The sequence below is a fragment of the Pelobates fuscus genome, chromosome 4, assembly GCF_036172605.1.
Source record: "Pelobates fuscus isolate aPelFus1 chromosome 4, aPelFus1.pri, whole genome shotgun sequence".
Taxonomy (NCBI): domain Eukaryota; kingdom Metazoa; phylum Chordata; class Amphibia; order Anura; family Pelobatidae; genus Pelobates; species Pelobates fuscus.
Window position 1 is genome coordinate 155830698 of NC_086320.1, and position 20188 is coordinate 155850885.

The following is a 20188-nucleotide window of genomic DNA, read 5'->3' on the forward strand; positions in this document are numbered from 1 at the left end:
CTTTCCTTCCCCCCGGATTCCTCCGTCCAACAGCGTCTTCCTTAGGACGGCTCACCGGCCAGACATAGCCCGGTGCCCCACGTTGGGCGCCAAAGTTGTTATGGTACTTTTTAGCAGTAAACAAAGATGTTTAAATGTCTATCTGTTCCTGTCCAAATTAAAGAAAATCGAATTGCGTATATACGCTGAAGTAATTCAGACTGACACACGGAGTTCAGGTTAAAATAACTTCGAGGAAATTTATTGGCAAGTGAAGCAAGAACGGGCTCGCAGGCCCTTTTAAGAGGCATTTTGCATCATCATTGATTATCAAGATATCAGTAAATAAACATCATTGATTGGATTAATTGTTAAGTGTCTGGGTTAGTGTCCACCTATCAATATAATTAATTGGCTCAAAAACTAAGTGGTTAGCTAAGTGTCCACCCACCGAGAGGTGGTATTGTTTTGGACACGGGTGGGGACAGGGGGCTCAAGCGCCATCTTCCCTATCATGAGGTTTACTCGGTGGAAAGGGGGGCTTGAGCGTCATTTTACACAGTCAGTGACAGTCAGTGAGCCTATAGTGTCCCTTTAAGTAAAATGTATATGATTGGGTGAAAGGTTTTCTGATTATCTTTATTTGTATAGTGGTATGGAATCATGCAGGTAAACAGAGCTTGGGGAAATACCAAACAATGATAGGCAAGCACATTTTGCATAGCTCTAAACTTTAGAAAGATATATTGCCATTTATAACACTGGTGTCTGGATTTCAATGGAATTATAATCTGTCAATACACGTTTTTTTTACATTAATATATTTTGCAATTCTAAGGGTAAAATGTCCATGTTATATTTTCATATTGCTAGTTGTTAACATAAAATATAATTGTAATAACCACAAAAATAGCCAAAAAAATCATATGAATAGACCTGGCATGGAAATATTCTCCAAGGCTCATGCATTATGAGAGATGATAATGTGCAACATAGTTCACATATTTTTTAATTGTGCAAGAGGGGAGGAATAGAAAGTATCTTCTAAGAATGTGTGCTCTGTGAAATCCTTGAAGATGGTGTGTGAAGGTTTATATGCACAATGTTTTAGCCTGTTTTAAGGTTATTCACCAAAGTGAGACTTGTCGGTTATTCAACGTGCAGGAATTTAAAATTTAAAGGGCTACTCCAAGCACCATGAGCATTTATGCTTTTAGAAGCGGTCATGGTACCACCATTTGTACTTGAAACACTGCACATCCAAAGACATCTGCACTAATGTGCTGAGGCCCAGTTATCCCACCATCACACATCAATTTGGCAGACCGAAACTCTGGTTTGCTCGGCACTGGACTTGTGGTTAGTAATCGCTTTTTTTTTTTTTAGAGTAATCGTAGAGTAAGGGAAGCTAAAGAATAATGCCCATTAGGAGTATCCCTTTAAAGCTAAAATAGACATGCTTCAAATTTAACTATTTTGCCTTAGATTTAAAATGTACTTAGAATTCCTTACAATTTTCACCTCCACAAATAACTCTGATACGGAGAAAAAGACGCTCGTGTTTTAAACGAAGTGATTTTGAAGTGAATTATGTAATTGAAAGAATTGATATGGTTCTAAGTTTAATGAAAAGATTCCAGACTAGCCCTGACTAGGAATGTCTGTTATTTATATTAACAACTAGTATTCTCCACAACACAGAAATACAGAGCAGATATTCCAACCCCTCTTCTGACCAATAGTTTTATGTTTAAAGGGACACCATAGTCACCAATACAAGTTTAGATTAATGAAGCAGTTGTGTGTATAGATCACCCCCTGAAGTCTTATTGTGCTATTCACTGCCATTTAGGAGTTAAATAACTTTTGTTTCAGTTTATGCAGCCCTAGCCACACCTCCCCCGGCCGTGACTGAAACAGCCTGCATGAAAACAAAATGTTTTCATTTTCAATCAAATGTAATTGTTAAAAGTTTTTATCTCCTGCTCTGCAAATTGAACTTGAGAGTCCCCTGCCACTATAGTGCCAGGAAAACGAGTTTGTTTTCCTGACACTATAGTGGTCCTTTAAAGGCACAGTACACCAACAAAATTACTTTAGCTTACCTGCTACCAATTAAGGTGCCCTTAACCCCTTAACCCCTTAAGGACACATGACATGTGTGACACGTCATGATTCCCTTTTATTCCAGAAGTTTGGTCCTTAAGGGGTTAAGGACACATGACATGTGTGACATGTCATTATTCCCTTTTATTCCAGAAGTTTGGTCCTTAAGGGGTTAAAGGCACAGTTGAGGACCATTGATATAGCTCCATATATTCAGGTTAATACCTTATGGACTATTTAATATATAATATATGCTTTTCCTGCTGATACTCCAGTCCAACCAGTTGTTTCTGTCATTACCCCTGATTGTACTTTTTTATTTGCTACAACAGATGTAAACTGTATTTTTTTTTTTTCTCTCTTTTTTCTTTTCTTTTTCCTGTAGGGTCTATCAATTTATAGATTATTTGCACGATAGAACCTCCTTTTTCACTGTGTGATACCTATAGATATATTTCTTTTTTAATTATAACAATAAAGATAAGTTTTAAATATCATATTTTATTTTTTATTGGTACATATCTGTAGGCAATGTTCTAATTCTAACTAAATATGTATTACCAGGGGTTACTCCCTTAAAACCCTGCATGAGCTCTGTTCTGGTGTCATATACAACCTCCAAAGCAACATTTTGAGAAGCCTTTTTTTATAGAACATTTTTATAGAAATCAGTCTGAAGAAAAATGTTTAGATTTTATTCCCCATGATACAGTATAACTAGTTGTAAAACCTAGACAATTGTCTTAAACTGTAGGAGTTCGCTAAGCAGCTCTCAGTACCTTATTTAGCCATACCATCGTCTTTCCCTAATATATCATGTCACCTTCTGTTTGTCCCTAATCAATAATGCATCAGTCAAGTGCCTGTGATAAAGCTAAGGACATGACATGCACCTTCTGCTCGTGCACTGCGTCATTTTGGCACCCTTTGCCTGATCCCACCTAATTTTGTTTTCCTCAGTCTGGTCCCGCTTCATTCTGGCATCAACTGTGACTCTGAATGCTGTGTCATGGTGTCAAATTATGATGCAGCATCAAGTTGTCAAAATAATGATGTGGGTTACATTTTGTCACCTTATTATTGTCACCCACGTTCATCCTGGACACACAGGGAATGACTTAAACAGCAACAGCTTTACAAAACTTATCAAAGCCCCATTCTGATAGAAAGCTAACACTCCGTTATGGTCTCTCTAGTACTTAGTAGCCATTCCTTATTTGTTGTAGCACTCTTGTCCTTAATCTATCTGTCTAACAATTTCCTAGTCTGTTTTTGTATTAAGCCTGGCCATCCAGTTATTATAGGTTAAGTTCTACGTCCTGGAATACCTACGCGACTGGTAGCTGCCTTGGCATAAGACAGTGGTTGTTGATAGGAATTTGAGAAGTAAAAATGTTATTGCCATCATTTTCTGCCATCAATGGCCCATACCTAAATATGCCAACTTTGCTCTTATTCATTATTATTATTTATCATAAGCATCTTGTTGCATTTAAAAGGGAACTATGACTTCACAATATTAAGCTTACTTATCATCTATAGTTAAAGAACATTTCTTTGTGAGGTCTGTAAAATGATTAAATATATAAATCCATAAATCCAAATCTTTAATATATATTTTAAAGAAAACACAACATTGTATAAAGAAAATGTTAATACAAGTTGTAGGTGATTTTCAATGTTTAATGTAATAGTTTAATTTCCATAAAAGTGTTAGTTCCCTTTCTAATTATATATAACATTTTATATTTATTCAACATTTTACTCATTGGTGTAGGACTGTATAATACCCACAAATACATCTTTTTTTTTTTTTTTTTTTTTTTATATAAAGAAGACTTTCAACCATAAAAAGTGAAATATTGCTTAAATGCTATAGATCAAATAGTTGTTTTGGAGCAGTAATAGAAATGCATGTTTCATTTCATTTCATTTAGGACAAGTGACTTTTTTTTAATAAAATTATATTTAAGAGTATTTTATTTTTTTTAAAGAAAGAAATTAAAGTTTATATTTACTCAAATCTTATTCTAGATCTTTTTGCCAAAAACTGTACATTATATTAATGGGAAATACTGTTTTGTTCTGTGTGAAGCTCCACTGAGAGGCACCGTTTTTACTAATGATAACATTAATAGAGAAACCCAGAGAATAAACTTCAAACTTTATTTAAATAGGATAGCATGAGCTCTATAAAGAGAGGTTAAATGTTCAGGAAGCAGCTGATACCCATTCACTGTTTGGAGCGTGGACTCCAAAGACAATCACACTGAATAATATGAATAATAAAGTGCAGTATTTTCATGCATGATCCCAGTACAAGACTTTTCTTTAGGGAGAAAATAGAACAAGAGCCTAAAAGGACTAGAGTTATTATACTGAGACTGTAGTTCGTAATTACAGGAAATGAATCTGAACTCTGTCTGCTTACTCTGAATGCCAACATTGTGGATAAAATAGTCACCCACCATCTCCGTAAAGGACCATTTTGTGATGCAGCCGTATCTGCATCTTGGGCTGCATCCCAGGATCCCCTAATGTGTGTAGTGTATTTATTTAGGGCACAGTATAGCACTGTGATGGGTGGATCGGGATGCCCAGCAGACTTTATTGGTTTGCTATATAACTGTCACATTTTGTGTATGCATATTAACAAGCAATGGCACAAAGCTAAAATTCTAAAATAGTGCAATGCGGCTCTGCAGAGCTAAGATACTATAACAGCGCCATGCTCCTCTGCAGAGCCAAGATACTATAATAGCGCACTGCGCCTCTGCAGAGCCAAGATTCTATAATTGTGCTCTATGCCTCTATAGAACCAAGATTTTATAATAGCGCACTGTGCCTCTGCAGAGCCAAGATACTATAATAGCGCACTGCTCCTCTGCAGTGCCAAGATACTATAATAGCGCACTGCGCCTCTGCAGTGCCAAGATTCTATAATAGTGTACTACACCTCTATAGAGCCAAGATTCTATAATAACACACTGCGCCTCTGCAGAGCCAAGATACTATAATAGTGCATTGCGCCTCTGCAGAGCCAAGATTCTATAATTGTGCTCTATGCCTCTATAGAACCAAGATTTTATAATAGCGCACTCTGCCTCTGCAGAGCCAAGATACTATAATAGCGCACTGCTCCTCTGCAGTGCCAAGATTCTATAATAGCGCACTGTGGCTCTGCAGTGCCAAGATTCTATAATAGCGCACTGCTCCGATGCAGAGCCAAAATTCTATAATAGCACACTGTGCCTCTGCAGAGACAAGATACTATAATAGCACACTGCGCCTCTGCAGAGCCAAGATCCTATTATAGTGCACTGCGCCTCTGCAGAGCTAAGATTCTATAATAGCGCACTGCGCCTCTGCAGAGGCGTTTGGTTTGGTTTGTTACGTTTGATCTGACAAACAGTTTGCCTTTATAAACCACATAGATAGACTGGCATCTACCATATTTACTCTAATCTAATGCGCACCTTTATTGGCAAAATAGAGTCTCCAAAATGTCAATACGCATTAGATTCAATGGCGCATTAGATTCACGTACAAATGGCGCATTAGATATGACAGGCATAAGCTGCAAATTTGATGGAAGGAAATTTGCATTCGCATTGCTGTGACATTGTTAAGACTTGGTTTCTGTGTACAGTACAGCTGTACCTTGCATCTTTGTTGCAATGCGAATTTCAGAGGGCGGTTCTCGCTTATCGATTTATATGATGTATAGTAGTATCTTCTGGTACAAATGCGCATTACATTCCCCAGCAAAAATATTTGTTGTCTTCCAGGTTTCAAAATTTGAATGAGCATTAAATTCAGTGGTGTATTAGATTTAAGTAAATATGTTATGCAGCTGCATGTAATTTCTCTGGCCGTATGAAACCGGGGTAGATTGGACTTTTGTTATTGCAGGTATATATAAGGTGGAGTATCTTACATGCACATTCAGGAGTAAATCTGTATAATTGGTAAAATCCTACAATAAAACATGAAAGAAAGACAAATAATAGTGCAATATTGTCTGTACTTCTAATTAAAGTGCCAAATTTACTGATAAGTTACACTCACAAGTGTGGAGCCAATAATTGTTAGGCTCAGATATTCAGCTTTCTGGGATATAAGAGGTCCCACTCCCTTGGACTTCTGTTATTGTTTGCTCGTACTGGCCTTATATATTTTTAAAGGGATCCTATAGTGGCAGGAAAACAAACCAGATTTCCTGGCAATATAGGGTTATTAGGTCCCCACCTCCCTCAGAGCCCCCCTCTCGCAGGGCTGAAGGGATAAACCAATTACCTGAATCCAGCGCCGATGTCCCTCGGCACTGAGTCATGCTCCGCTCGCGCAATGGCTGCGCGTGCATTAGACCTCCCCATGCTTTCCTATGGGGAAAATCCAACGCTGGAGGTTCATGAGGACGTCCGGCATCAGATAACTGACCAAAGGTCGGTTTGGATTTCGTAAGCCCTCTAGTGGCTGTCTAAGAGACTAAGAGCTGCAATGTAAACATTGCAGTTCTCTGGAACTGCAATGTTTAATATTGCAGCACTAAGTACAAAAGGGTCACAACACCCAGACTACTTCTATGAGCTGAAGTGGTCTGGGTGCCTACATTGTCCCTTTAACTTCACCCAAAGCATGTTAGCTTCTTTAGTCACATTAGACTTGCCTACTGCTCTGATTCATGAAATACTAAATGTAATTTACTCATCATTGCGATGGAATGACTATTGCTGCTAATTATGTACCTTTCATATCCAATCTGTGGATACTGCTCTCTGTCAAATGTTATCATACAGATGTATAAACAGATGTATATAACATTTGTGTTATCTGTTTTGGCTTGTGTATGTTGTACTGTATAGTGTGTTCTAATGTGTTTTCAACCCTAGCTTTAAGATTTTATCTTGGATAGTAGGGTATCGGACAGACAATCCCCATCCTTAAAGAATTAAGTAGCCACCAAATCAAGATCATTTTCAACTATGCAATTATGCCTATTGAGCGAAATCATTGTAACAATTGGATCTGATTAATAATGCCAAAAAGAAAGCTTTATCAGTGTCCAGATCACTAGCAGTATTACACTTTGATCATGGGTGGAATTTTCCTGGAATTATATTTACTTGCTGAATTCTGCACATTATGTTAATAAACAAATTGAAGATGCTGATTTCAATGGGGAGGGGGGGGGGGAGAGGGGGTCCTTATTTTGCTATCTAGAATGGTAACAGATTTTGTGATTCTGTTGTATTCAGCATTTTATGTAACTATATCAATGGATTTTAGCTCTTTGTAGACTGTCACTAAAGTCAAACATTCCTACTGAATTTCATTGAAATAGTAGCGGACCGTTGTCATGAATGTGATATTTATTTGTTTAAACAGTGTTATGTTGTAAAATGTATTTTTGTCAATTATTATTATTTTTTTTTACACATTTCATTATGAACCACTCGAAAATGCTGAAATAATCTTTTAGTTTCCAGTTTCACTGCCAACAATAATATTTTCATGTGCGCTTTCCTCCTAACCAAGAAATTAGATGGACACAACACAGATCTGAAAGTTTCAATAACTCCTTAGAAACTATTGTATTGGTAGATTATTCTTCTGGGGTCCAGCTTTCTTCTCTCTTTAATTTTCTTAATCTCCTCTTTCTTACCTTCTACATTTGCAAGTTTAAGTGTTTCCTCTCTCGCCCATTTTTTTTCAATATCTTACCAAGAAGTCCCTGTGTCATTAATGGTGCTTTACTGTAATGTTGGATGGGTCAGCTAGCTTATTTCTGACATATATGTGTTTCTCCTTTTTTATAAAAATCAATTTACATTAAAAAAAAACCTTCTAAGTGAACACAAAATGAAATAATTTGTTAATTTGTTTGCTAAAGGAGCAGAATCAGTTTAAACACAAGTTTGTAAAGTTGTTTCACATATGCCAGCAGGTGACATACCTGTGAAATGTTTCACTTTTGATGCGTTTAATGATTAGTTAATAATGATTTATTTACTGTTTTTACAGATCTTTGCATTTGATTACTGTTTCTGGTCCATGGATGAATCCAACACATCAAAATATGCAGGTATGTCTGAAATTATGCATTATTCAATTATTACTTTGTGCCTTTAACATCTGTTGCATTTCTTTCTACTTTAATGTATGTACATATACATTTAAAAAAATTATTTTCTCACCCCTCCTGGGTGGTATGTTTATTCCTCATTCTCGGGTCCTCTAGCAGAGGCCTGGGAGTTTGAGGGTTCGGCGCAGTATCTTCCTAGAACTGCACTCTTCTTACAGAGATCTCAGATGTCCCTCCTGGAATCTGTTGAAGCCACTTCCCTAACTTGGGTGTCACAGCCCCGAGTGCTCCTTTCATAACTGGGACTACTACTGCCTTCACTTTACACATTCTTTCTAGTTCTTCTTTCAGTCCTTGGTATTTGTCCACCTTCTCATGTTCCTTCTTCCTGATGTTATAGTCACTGGGTATTTCCACATCCACGACGACTGCAGTCTTTCTTTCCTTGACTACCACCACAATGTCTGGTTGGTTGGACAGCACTTGCTTGTCCATCTGGATCTTGAAGTCCCACAGGATCTTAGCCCTGTCATTCTCAACTACCCTTGGTGGTATCTCCCATCTGGACTTAGGCAGGTCCAATCCATATTCTGTGCAGATGTTTTGGTACACAATCCCAGCAACTTGGTTGTGTCTGTCCGTGTATGCTGTTCCTGCTAACATATTGCATCCTGCTACTAGGTGCTGGACTGTCTCAGAGGCCTCTTTGCACAGTCTGCAGCTTGGATCTTGCCTGGTGTGGTAGACTCCATCTTCTATTGATCTGGTGCTGAGTGCCTTCTCCTGTGTTGCTAGGATTGGTGCCTCAGTACTATCTTTCAGTCCTGCCTTTTCCAACCACTGGTAGGATTTTGTCATGTGAGCCACATCCCATATCTGCCAGTGGTACACCCCATGGAGAGGTTTGTCTTGCCAAGGAACCTCCTCTTTTTCTGCATCCTCAATCTGTGGAAGTCTCAGGCATTCCCTTAGCAGTTTATCTTTGGGAGCCATCTTCATGATGTACTTGTGGATGCTCTGTGTTTCATTCAGGACTGTGGCCTTGACACTCATCAGGCCCTGACCTCCTTCCTTCTGGCAGGTGTACAGTCTCTGGGTGCTGGATTTCGCGTGGAATCCTCCATTCATAGTGAGTAGTTTCCTGGTCTTGACATCCATGGTGACCAGTTCTTCTCTTGGCCAGGTTATTATTCCAGCTGGATACCTGATGACCAGTAGGAAATATGTGTTGATGGCTTGGATCTTGTTCTTGCCATTGAGCTGGGACTTCAGGACCTGTCTGACTCTTTGGAGGTACTTGGATGTTGCTATCCTACTTGTCTTTTCCTCATGGTTGTCATGCATTTGTTGTACCCCCAGGTACTTGTAGCTGTTCTCTACATCTTCTATTTGGCCTTCTGGAACTTTAACTCCTTCTGTCCTGATAATCTTCCCTCTTTTTGCTATCATCCGCCCGCACTTCTCTAGTCCGAACGATATTCCGATGTCCTTGCTGTATATCCTAGTTAGGTGGATCAGTGTGTCAATGTCTCACTCATTCTTGGCATACAGCTTGATGTCGTCCATGTAGAGTAGGTGGCTGATGGTAGCTCCACTCTTGAACCTGTATCCACTCTTCTTGATGATCTGGCTAAGGGGGCTGAGGCCTATGCAGAACAGCATTGGGGAAAGTGCATCACCTTGGTATATGCCACATTTAATGTTCACTTGAGTTATTGTCCTGGAATTGGCTTCTACAAGATGCACTCACAGAATATGACACCTAACATTGACAGCAAAAATAATAATGATTTAGTAACAGTATACAATATTAAATTGCATAAGCCTGTCACCATGCCAATGTACCCCATTCTTGGCAGGTCCTACTCAGGCAGCCTAATGCTTGCTCTAATGAGACTACCCCACATACTTGTGAAAAACTTTTGTCCTCGGACTCTCTGCAGGGCAAGGTTAAATAGGCCCCTGGAATGAGGCACCTGTGACAGGGAGAGGTGCAAAACCGGGTTGTTGGCATAGACTGCCAAATATATTTATATATGAAATCAAGAGGGCTGCATTCACCCAAACATGCAAGGGTGCGGCCTGGACTATTCATAAAACAAACAAAATCATGCACACTCACTCATTCACTAAACAGCAATTTCAAAGCTTACAGAGTGTCATAGTTTTGTTTTGTTTTTTTTAACACCTCACCTAGGCAAAAATAATAGGGGTTTAGTCACAGTATATGACCATGCATTACATAAGCCTGCCACAATGCCAATGTGTCCCATGTGTGTCAGGTCCTATCCTAGCAATCTAAAGTCTTCGCTCTCTCTCTCTCTTACAAAAAATAAACAATATAACAAAGCAGGATAATATACTGTATATGTTTAATATTAATAAAGCAAATGCACAAATACAAGCACAATAGTTAGTTCAATGTTGGTAGACAGTATTTTTCTTTCTCGAATGTTAAAAAAATATTTTTGCCCTTTGGTTCTTAGACCCAAAATGAAAAAAATAAATAAAATGACTTTGCATACACTAATTGTTTTTTGTTAAACCACATTTAACCAATTAAAATATGTTGTCTTGGTGACTTGGTAAACTCTGGACCCCTTTCTTTAATTTGTTTACAAAACTTGGGTGGCAAACCAAACTGTACTATGTGTTTAAATTTTCACAAATCATCAACCTATTATTCCAGAAGATGTTGTTCTTGATTTGTTCCCCTTTTGATGGGTTTGGAAGGGGGATTTAAATTAAATCCATGCCTATCTACCCGGTTCACATGATTCTCCTGACATATATCCATGTGTACAGTTGTATATGTAATTTGTGGAATAAAACTGTTACTACTAAAAAAATTTGTGGGTCACACTACTTGTTCCTTCTTCCTTTCCCAAGATCTCGAGTTTTTTAACAACCTAAACTTGAAATCAGAAATCAAAGCTATGACTTTTATAATATATATTTATAATATAGGATATGCCAAACTATATAATGTGTCTGAGTGCGTGGTTAAATGCTCTGCACTCCACATGTTATGTAGCATTGCTGAATATTGTGCAATTTCTTTATATCATCATTCATCATGTCATGTAAACATTTGAGAGAGATTTGAAAGATCCCTAGAACTGCAAAGCTTTATCTATAGGCTTTAAATTAAGGGTATATGATATCTGTGTTTCATGACGGTTTAAGAGTTTGAAAAGCATACTTTTAGTGGATGATTTGCTTAAAGTCAATGAAGGGTGAGACGACAACTGTATTTGACAGGAGTTAAACATTTTAGCTCAGTTGGCAACTTAGCAGGATTGACAGTGTTAGAATAACAAACTTAAACTATTTTCACTCCAAAAATTACTAAACTTGGAGAGTTGTGTTTACACTGATGAAGTGATGACTGTTCACCTACTGAATTTTTATCTATTTGGACATTGCCCTTAGAAACATGAATCACAAATTCTTACCATGGTCCATGTTTATCACCTGATGGTTTTGAGACCTAAACGTTAAGCCAATGGAGAAAGGACTACCAAAAATGAAATAAAATGAGTTAATATATAAATATATTTCCTAATCGGGGAGATTGATCAAAGTCTCACTAACCCTTTTATGTCTCATTTTGTAAATTTTTAATAAACACCTTTTTTTGAGTGACACGATGGATTTAGGAATTTCTCTAACACTTTTTTGGACAGAAAAGTATTCTGTTTCACTTGTCTTTTTTTCCATCACTCTAAATTTGATGACTTTCTAAAATGGAAATTTCTGCAAAATCTGGAGGAATTAACAATCACTTGTTAGATCACTTTTAGAACACTTTCATGTATATAATTAAAAAAAAATGATGGAATTTAACTTCTTTTCAGAACATTTTGCAAAATATTCCCATATATATATATTTTTTTTTTCTTTCTTTATTTTCAGTGCAACAACAGTGATACAGACATTTCTGTTTATGCCACGACTGCATAAGGTTAAGTTGGTGTAACAAGCATGTCCATACAGTGGTTTGGCTATAACATTAAATGCACATTTTTTTGTATAGTGGCCTGGTGGGTTATAGCGAGGTGCCTACGAAAGTACTGACAATTGCTAGGCGAGAAATTGCGATACAGTGATTCATCACCGTTATGACCATTATGGGGGTGTGGTGACTGTTTTGGGCTTGAAGCTTTTAGGACATTTGTCCCACTACCTGGCATTCTACGTGTTGGGTCACCTCGTATGCTGGTGGGTGTATAGTTCCCTCTTTACTTCTGGTGTCCCTTATCTCTGTGTCTCGGAGTTGCCTATGGAAGTGACAGGAGGGGGAAAACTGGGGTAATTTAACTTGTTTGTCCTATCGTAGTGGTCTGGCATACCCTCATCGTTTTGTGACGGTGGAGTCTTCCACGTCCCCCTATGTGTAGGATTGATTCAGAATGTTTTTCTGCCTAGCTAAAAGGACATCTTCTATATGGGGATGGGTTGTGGTTCGGAGCTTGGGTGCCTATTTAGTTCTTGGGGTCCGCCTATTGTGGCTATGCGCTTTGGTTATGTGTCCCCTGTTTGTCTGGTTCCCGGTGTGGGGTGTAGCACTCCATGGTTGGCTGTGCCCCATGACCCTGGGGCACTAGGGGGGGAGGGGGGGGAGGAGGGAGTTGTGTAGTCGGATCGCGGAGCTGCCGCTTCGTGGTTTGAGCCCGACATAAAGAGTGTGTGTGTGGTTATGTATAATCGAACCTTAAAACATAGGTAAAACATTAACGTAAACAACATGTGCTTTTTGTGAGTTCAGGTTGCTGGGCCTCCTTCTTCTTCTCTGTCCGTGAGATTAGGGGTGTCTTCTATGCTGTGTGTGTGCTGGGTGTTTCTGGAGCGGGTAGTCCCTGTGGAGTGAGGCCCAGTGCTGTCCGTAAGGCAGGGCTGTCTGCAGGGTCTGACGCCTTGTATGTGACCAGCAGCGTTCTGGGTGTTGACCATCTGTATGTTAGTCCTGCTGTTTGGAGGACTTTCGTGATGGGCTGCATTCCCTTTCTCCATAACAGTGTAGATCTGCTCAAGTCCTGAAAGACTGATATGGTGCTGGTTTCAAATTTGTACGGGGTTTTCCCTTTAAGGGCAGCTAGTAGGCCCATTTTGTCCGTTAGCGAGTGGCAACGGAGGATGATGTCCCGTGGTGCTGCGGTGGGGGCTCGTGGGGATTTAGTTATCCTGTATACCCCATCGAAGGTAAAGTGTTTAGCCTGTCGCGTTGGGATGAGAGAAGACACCAGCCTTCTGATGAAGTGTGGTAGTTCCTCTAAGGGTACTGGTTCTAAGACTCCTCTGAGCTTGATGTTTTTCCTTCTGCCCCTGTTGTCTATTATGCTGACTTGGTTAGTGAGGTTGGCTTGGTGGGCTTGTATCTGATGCATCTGGTCGTTTAGTGCTTTTAGGCCCTGTCTGAGGATAAGTATATCTGTCTCCTTCGTTTCGGTGCGAGCATTTAGTGTTTGTACCTCTGTTTTCAGTACTGCCAGGTCAGCTTCCCACATTTGTCGGAGGTTTCTTTGAAGGTTAGTTAGCATGTCCTGTATGTCCCCCTTTGTTGCTGGGGCTGTGTCTTCTGCCCTGTATGAGGTAGTTTTCCTGGTTTCTGTTGGGGTTTGTTCGTGGTAAGATTCCGCTCCATCCACCTGTTGATTCTGGGCTGTGTTTGGCCCTGGCGTTCGCAGCATCTGGCCAATGTCACGGTGAGTCTGGGAAGTGTTTATAGGTTGTTTCTGGGACTTCCGACCCATCTCCTCCGTTATGTGTGTGTTCGTGTCTGTTAGGCCAAGGTCGCTCCACATCCAGGGGAGCCCAGTCTGCCTCGAGTTGGAGGTTTCCCGTGCGGTAGGCCTTGGAGTCGCGGCTGCGGGTTTTTCTTGCCGCGGGTTGGAAGAACGGCATCAACGGGTTTAGCGGGACGTACCCTGTTGTTTTCTGGTCCTTTCGTGGTTAGTTGGGGTTCGGTGTATTTGATATTTGCAAGGTATTGCTCTCTTTTGTCGGAGCTCGGGAGTACGGCGACTCTCGTGCGCTGTCAGGCTCCGCCCCCTATATATATATTTTAAATGGTTACAAAAGTAAAAAATTGAATGTTAGCTGTGCTGAATTTTAAAAATGGAGGTTTGTTTTTGTGTGTATATTTATGTTGTTGACTGGTGGGGTGATAACATTATTTAGCTGTACTGATGGGAATAATCAGAGTTAATTATTTATAGAGAACAACCATAATAGCTAAATAACTATGAACTATGAGACTTTTAGTATAGATGTTAAATAATGGAAGATCTCAATGACGATAATTTTCCAATGTATAGAAGATGTATTGAGCATGCCAAGCCTGCATCAGTACAGCTGTGAGTCCTGGCTTATAAATAGTATCTTACCAGGGATAGGCAACCTTCGGCTCTCCAGATGTTGTGGACTACATCCCCCATAATGCTCTTACACACATAATGCTGGCAAAGCATCATGGGAGGTGTAGTCCAAAACATCTGGAGAGCCGAAGGTTGCCTATCCCTGCAGGCTTAAACTCTTCACTTATCCTCTAAATTAAATGCATCAGAAACACATTATTAACCTTAAATGCTCACTGGCTGGGTACCCTCTGTATTTTTATTTTCCTAGAATAAGTTGTGTGTGGAGGATCAGATTTTTGGTTTTCCCGAGGGCATCCATATTTAGCATGTGGGACCTGGCGGCTTCTAAGTATTGTGCTGCCAAATGTCCCACATTTGCAGGACAGATTCTTCCCTAAATTCTCTTGCAGTATTCAGATGCCATGAGATTATTTATCTAAATTGGAAGTTTTCTCGGTGTTTGGCTTATAATAATTAACATATTAAGTGTTATAGTATAATTACACCTTTTCTGCTACCATGGGCTTCTTATCTAAGATGTCTGCTCACTAAACAGAGAGTTTTTGTAAGTTGTGATCAGTCTGGCAAAATTGTTTAGAAATTAGCGATGTAAATCCTTCAAATTTGTTAATTAAAGATTTACTAATATCATATATGCTAATTTAAATATTGTAAATCGGTCCTAAAGTGTACCATGTTTTTTTTTAAATATCACAAAAAAATTTTTTAAAAAAAAAATAGCTCAATTAAAACATTAAAAGGAGTGAGTGGTGCAGTGAGGGCTTGGTTGACATTATAAACAAGTGTTATCTTTTGTTTTGTTAGGCAGAGGCAGAAAATAATAAGAAACAAATAATAAGTATATAAATAATAAGAAAGAAAGAGAAATTGACATTTGTAGAACTCTGGTGCTTTGATCTTGCCCAAAAATGCTGACATTCTGTCAAACATAGAAAAAAAAATGAGAACTGGTCTCAGACAAAGAACTGGTACCAGGACTCACAATGTTACCACTATAGATATTCAGGTGCTCTGTGTAGCAAAATTGAAAAAAATAAAACGTTATTAGATGGCAATGATGTATAGTAGTGCCACAAAAAAATAAAAATGAACCACAAATAAAAACTTAATTGTGATAGTGTTACACACACAGTGAAAAACAAAAGTGATTAAAAAGGGAATAAATTGCTTTCAAGGATGTACAGGTAGTGAAAACACTAGATGTAATATTTAATAGTTGGGGGGTAGATTGTATCATGAAATGATTGTAACCAAAAGTTATGCACCTGGCTGTTTGATACAAAAACAGTGTTGCCAGGTTAAACAGTGTCACTTAATAGTATCTGTTTCCTTATGAATTCTAGGCTATATTTGGTACAAAGTAGCTATAATAAAAAATAGTACATGAGATAGCACTTAACCAGTTGTCAGCCAGATTATAAATGCATAAGTAGTATTCAACATGACAAGAAGCCTCCTAAAAAATATGCAATCTAGTATAATTCAAAATAAATGCCGGGGGTAAAATATATATACTAGATATTATATCACAATAATACTGCATTCGTATCTAATATAAAACTGCTGCAGAAATAGACAGGGAACCGGGAAGGGAATAGGGAGTAAAAAGGTCTAGCGTGGGAAAATGCCCAATAACGCTGCTTGTTTGCCCGATAACCTACACCAATCCATCTCCTCCACCCTCCTTACTGCTTTTATGGCAGTCCCCTTAATAGCAGTCTAGTATATAGCCGCCACAGTGATAGACAGGGGATCGGGAGGGGAAAAGGAAGTAATGAGGTCTAGTGTGGGATCATAATTAAGTGTTTATTTGTGGTTCATTTTTCTTTTTTGTGGCACTGCTATAAGTCATTGCCATCTAGATCACAATTAAGTTTTCATTTGTGGTTCATTTTTTATCTTTTGTCGCACTACTGTACGGCATTGTCGTCTAATAAAGTTTTCTTTTTTTCAATTTTGCTACACATAGGACCTGAATATCTATAGTGGTAACATTGTGAGTTCTAGTACCAGTTCTCCGACTGAAACCAGTTCTCTCTTTATTTCTCTCTATATTTGTACTTTGGGGTTATGCCCAGGTTATCCACTTAGCCCCCTTCTTAAAGGACCACTATAGGCACCCAGACCACTTCAGCTTAATGAAGTGGTCTGGGTGCCAGGTAAAGCTAGGGTTAACCCACTTTTTTTTTATAAACATAGCAGTTTCATAGAAACTGCTATGTTTATAAATGGGTTAATCCAGCCCTCAAATCCTCTAGTGGCTGTCTCACTGACAGCCGCTAGAGGCGCTTGCGTGATTCTCACTGTGAAAATCACAGTGAGAGCACGCAAGCGTCCATAGGAAAGCATTGATAATGCTTTTCTATGAGACCGGCTGAATGCGCGCGCAGCTCTTGCCGCGCGTGCGCATTCAGCCGAATGGGAGGAGAGGAGGAGGATCGGAGGAGAAGAGCTCCCCGCCCGGCGCTGGAGAAAGGTAAGTTTTAACCCCTTTCCTCTCCCCAGAGCCCGGCGGGAGGGGGTCCCTGAGGGTGGGGGCACCCTCAGGGCACTATAGTGCCAGGAAAACGAGTATGTTTTCCTGGCACTATAGTGGTCCTTTAACTTAACAGGTTAAGGACATTTTCTGCCCTGCGCCTGATGTGCGTTTTTTCTATATATTTCTGTCAAACACACTTAGGGTTAATTATTAAAGTAAGAATTCTTAGCAATTCAAAGTGAATTTCACATGTAAGACCAAAATAGTTGAACTGTAAACATAGCTGACTTCTTTCGATTTAGCTATTTTGGCCTTAAACTTGAAACAATTCTCACTTAAAGGGACTGCAGATCCTTAAACAAGTTTAGCTTGCTGAAAAGCTTTATGTGTGATTAGTAAGCTCCTGTCTGTCTATGCACAGCAGGCTTAGTTGAACTTTTTAAAAAGAATGCAAGTTGCAATTGCTATATATCACCAAACAACATCCCACTGCCCAAGATAATTCTGATCTGTACTGGACAGTAATATACCTATATATAACAAAGATCTTGAATACACTGCCCTATATGTATGTAGTAGAACACTTACAAAAGTAATTATGGAATATAACCAATAATCAATATAATCAATAAATAATCTAAAGCAATGCAACCAGTATAACCAATGTTAAGCATAATGTGAATTTCCATTTAAAGGGACACTCCACTGACTAAATGTAAAATAAATAAGAATCACTGTTTTGTAGATAAATTAAAACTTGCATGTAATTAATTATGCATTTTTCATTGGCAGTGTATGCAGATTTCTTGTCTGCAGCCTTTGCAAACCCCCCGCCTTCTAACCCCATTCAGACTTTCTGTGGCTGTCCAATCACAGGCTTTCCAATGCAGCTTAATGAGAAGTCTTTGAAAAGCAGGTGCTCTGAGTAATTGCTGTCTCTTGAGTTTAGCTCCTCTGAACTAAACAAACCAAAAACTTACTGCATCTGTTGTCTGATTGATGGGGAGAAAATCTGAACTTTTTGTAAATGAAAAAAAAAAATAGGAGATATTCTTCACACATAAAGCTTATCAGCAAGTTTAAGTTTTTGAGGGGTCTGGAATGTCACTTTAATGGACATTACAGACAATCAGGGACACATTCAAAAATTGCTTCACTAATTACAGGAGGACATTGACAGGGGCCTCCTGGCACTATAAGCACTTCAGCACACTGTAGCGGTTTAAGTGTTTATACTGCACCCTTTTTGTTTTAATTAATCACGACATATATCAAGAATAATTATTCTTCATACACTGTTACATAGTTACATAGTTACATAGCTGAAAAGAGACTTGCGTCCATCAAGTTCAGCCTTCCTTACATATGCTTTTACTGTTGATCCAAAAGAAGGCAAAAAACCCAGTCTGAAGCGCTTCCAATTTGCAACAAACTAGGAAAAAATTCCTTCTTGACCCCAAAATAGCAGTCAGATGTCTCCTTGGATCAAGCAGCTATTACCCCACTAATAGAAATTATATCCCTGTATGTTATGTTTTTGCAAGTATTTATCCAATTGCAGTTTAAACATCTGTATAGACTCTGACAAAACCACCTCTTCAGGCAATGAATTCCATATCCTTATTGCTCTTACTGTAAAAAAAACCTTTTCTTTGCCTTAGATGAAATCTCCTTTCTTCAAGCCTAAATGTGCGACCTCGTGTCCTATGTATAGCCCTGTTTATGAATAGATTTCCAGATAATGGTTTGTACTGGCCCCGAATATATTTGTATTAATGTTATCATATCCCCTCTCAGGCGCCGTTTTTCCAAACTGAAGAGATTTAAATTTTTTAACCTTTCTCCATAACTAAAATGTTCCATTTCTTTTATCAATTTTGTAGCTAGTCTCTGCACTTTTTCTAGTGCCATGATATCTTTCTTTAGAACAGGTGCCCAAAATTGCACAGCATATTCAAGATGTGGTCTTACCAGCAATTTATAAAGAGGCAAAATTATATTTTCATCTTGAGAATTTATGCCCCTATTTATACATGACAAAACCTTACTGGCCTTAGCAATGGCAGATTGACATTGCATATTGCTACCTAATTTGTTGTCTATAACAATTCCCAAATCCTTCTCGTGTGTGGTTATTCCTAGTTCACTACCATTTAGGGTGTAAATTGCTTGTGCATTCTTAACCCCGAAGTGCATAACTTTGCATTTTTCTACGTTACATTTTATATGCCATTTTAGTGCCCAGTCCCCCAATCTATCCAAATCCCTCTGCAGCAAGGCAATATCCTGCTCACATTTTATTACTTTACAAAGGTTTGTGTCATCTGTGTAACGAGTATATACCCCTACACGCAGGATCCAGCCTAACAGAAGACAGTACAGAGGAGAGATACGTCTACCGGACCTTAGAGTGGCCGGACTCGACGTAATAGGATAAGACAGAGTCAGGAACGATCCGAGGTCAAGGGCACAAAGAGACAGCGTAAACGAAAACTAGCCGGGGACTGGTACACAGGAATCAGCAAGCCGGCAAACAGTACAGAATAGGATAAAGCGAAAACGAAGTCAGAATACAAAGCCAAGGTCAAATACGGAGAAACACAACTGAACACAACAAGCACTAAAGGGAACTGTAGCAGAAACCACGATAGGGCAAGGAACTAAGGGAAAAGGGTAAGTATAAGTAGCCTTCAAACTAATGTGATTGGCTCCTGTCACTTCCACTCCCCCAACAGGTAAGTGTATGGGGTGATTGGCATGACAGGAGCCAATGGGAGCCTTTTTGCAATTTAGGCTCCCACTGTCTCTTTAAGAGCGCGCCGAGATTCGCGGCGCGCTCTTAGCTGCAGGCGGGACACGTGACCGCTTCTCGCGGTCACTGCCCGCCTTCCTGTCTGAACAGTCGGACGAGCCGCGCGCGGCTCGTGCAGCCGCAGGACCGCGCGCGGCTTGAAGAGAGGACCGCGTCCGGCCCCCGGATAAGGTAAGTACCGCTACAGTACCCCCCCTGAGGACACGCCCTCCGGGCGGGCAGGACCAGGCCTGGCAGGAAAACGCGAATGGAAAGAACGTACAAGGCGGGGAGCATGAACAGCATCCGCAGAAATCCAACTGCGCTCCTCAGGCCCATAACCCTTCCAATGTACCAAGTACTGAAGC

The 20188-nt window shown here is 39.4% G+C and overlaps 1 protein-coding gene across 1 annotated transcript in view; it reads left to right on the forward strand.

Annotated features, from left to right (window-relative positions):
* The window catches only part of KIF13A (kinesin family member 13A), a 169549-nt gene that overhangs the window by 32514 nt on the left and 116847 nt on the right, over window positions 1–20188 (forward strand). The window contains exon 2 of the mRNA XM_063451688.1: window positions 8110–8170. Coding sequence (XP_063307758.1) covers window positions 8140–8170 — 31 coding nt within the window. The 5' untranslated portion in view covers window positions 8110–8139. The remainder of the gene's footprint in view (window positions 1–8109; window positions 8171–20188) is intronic.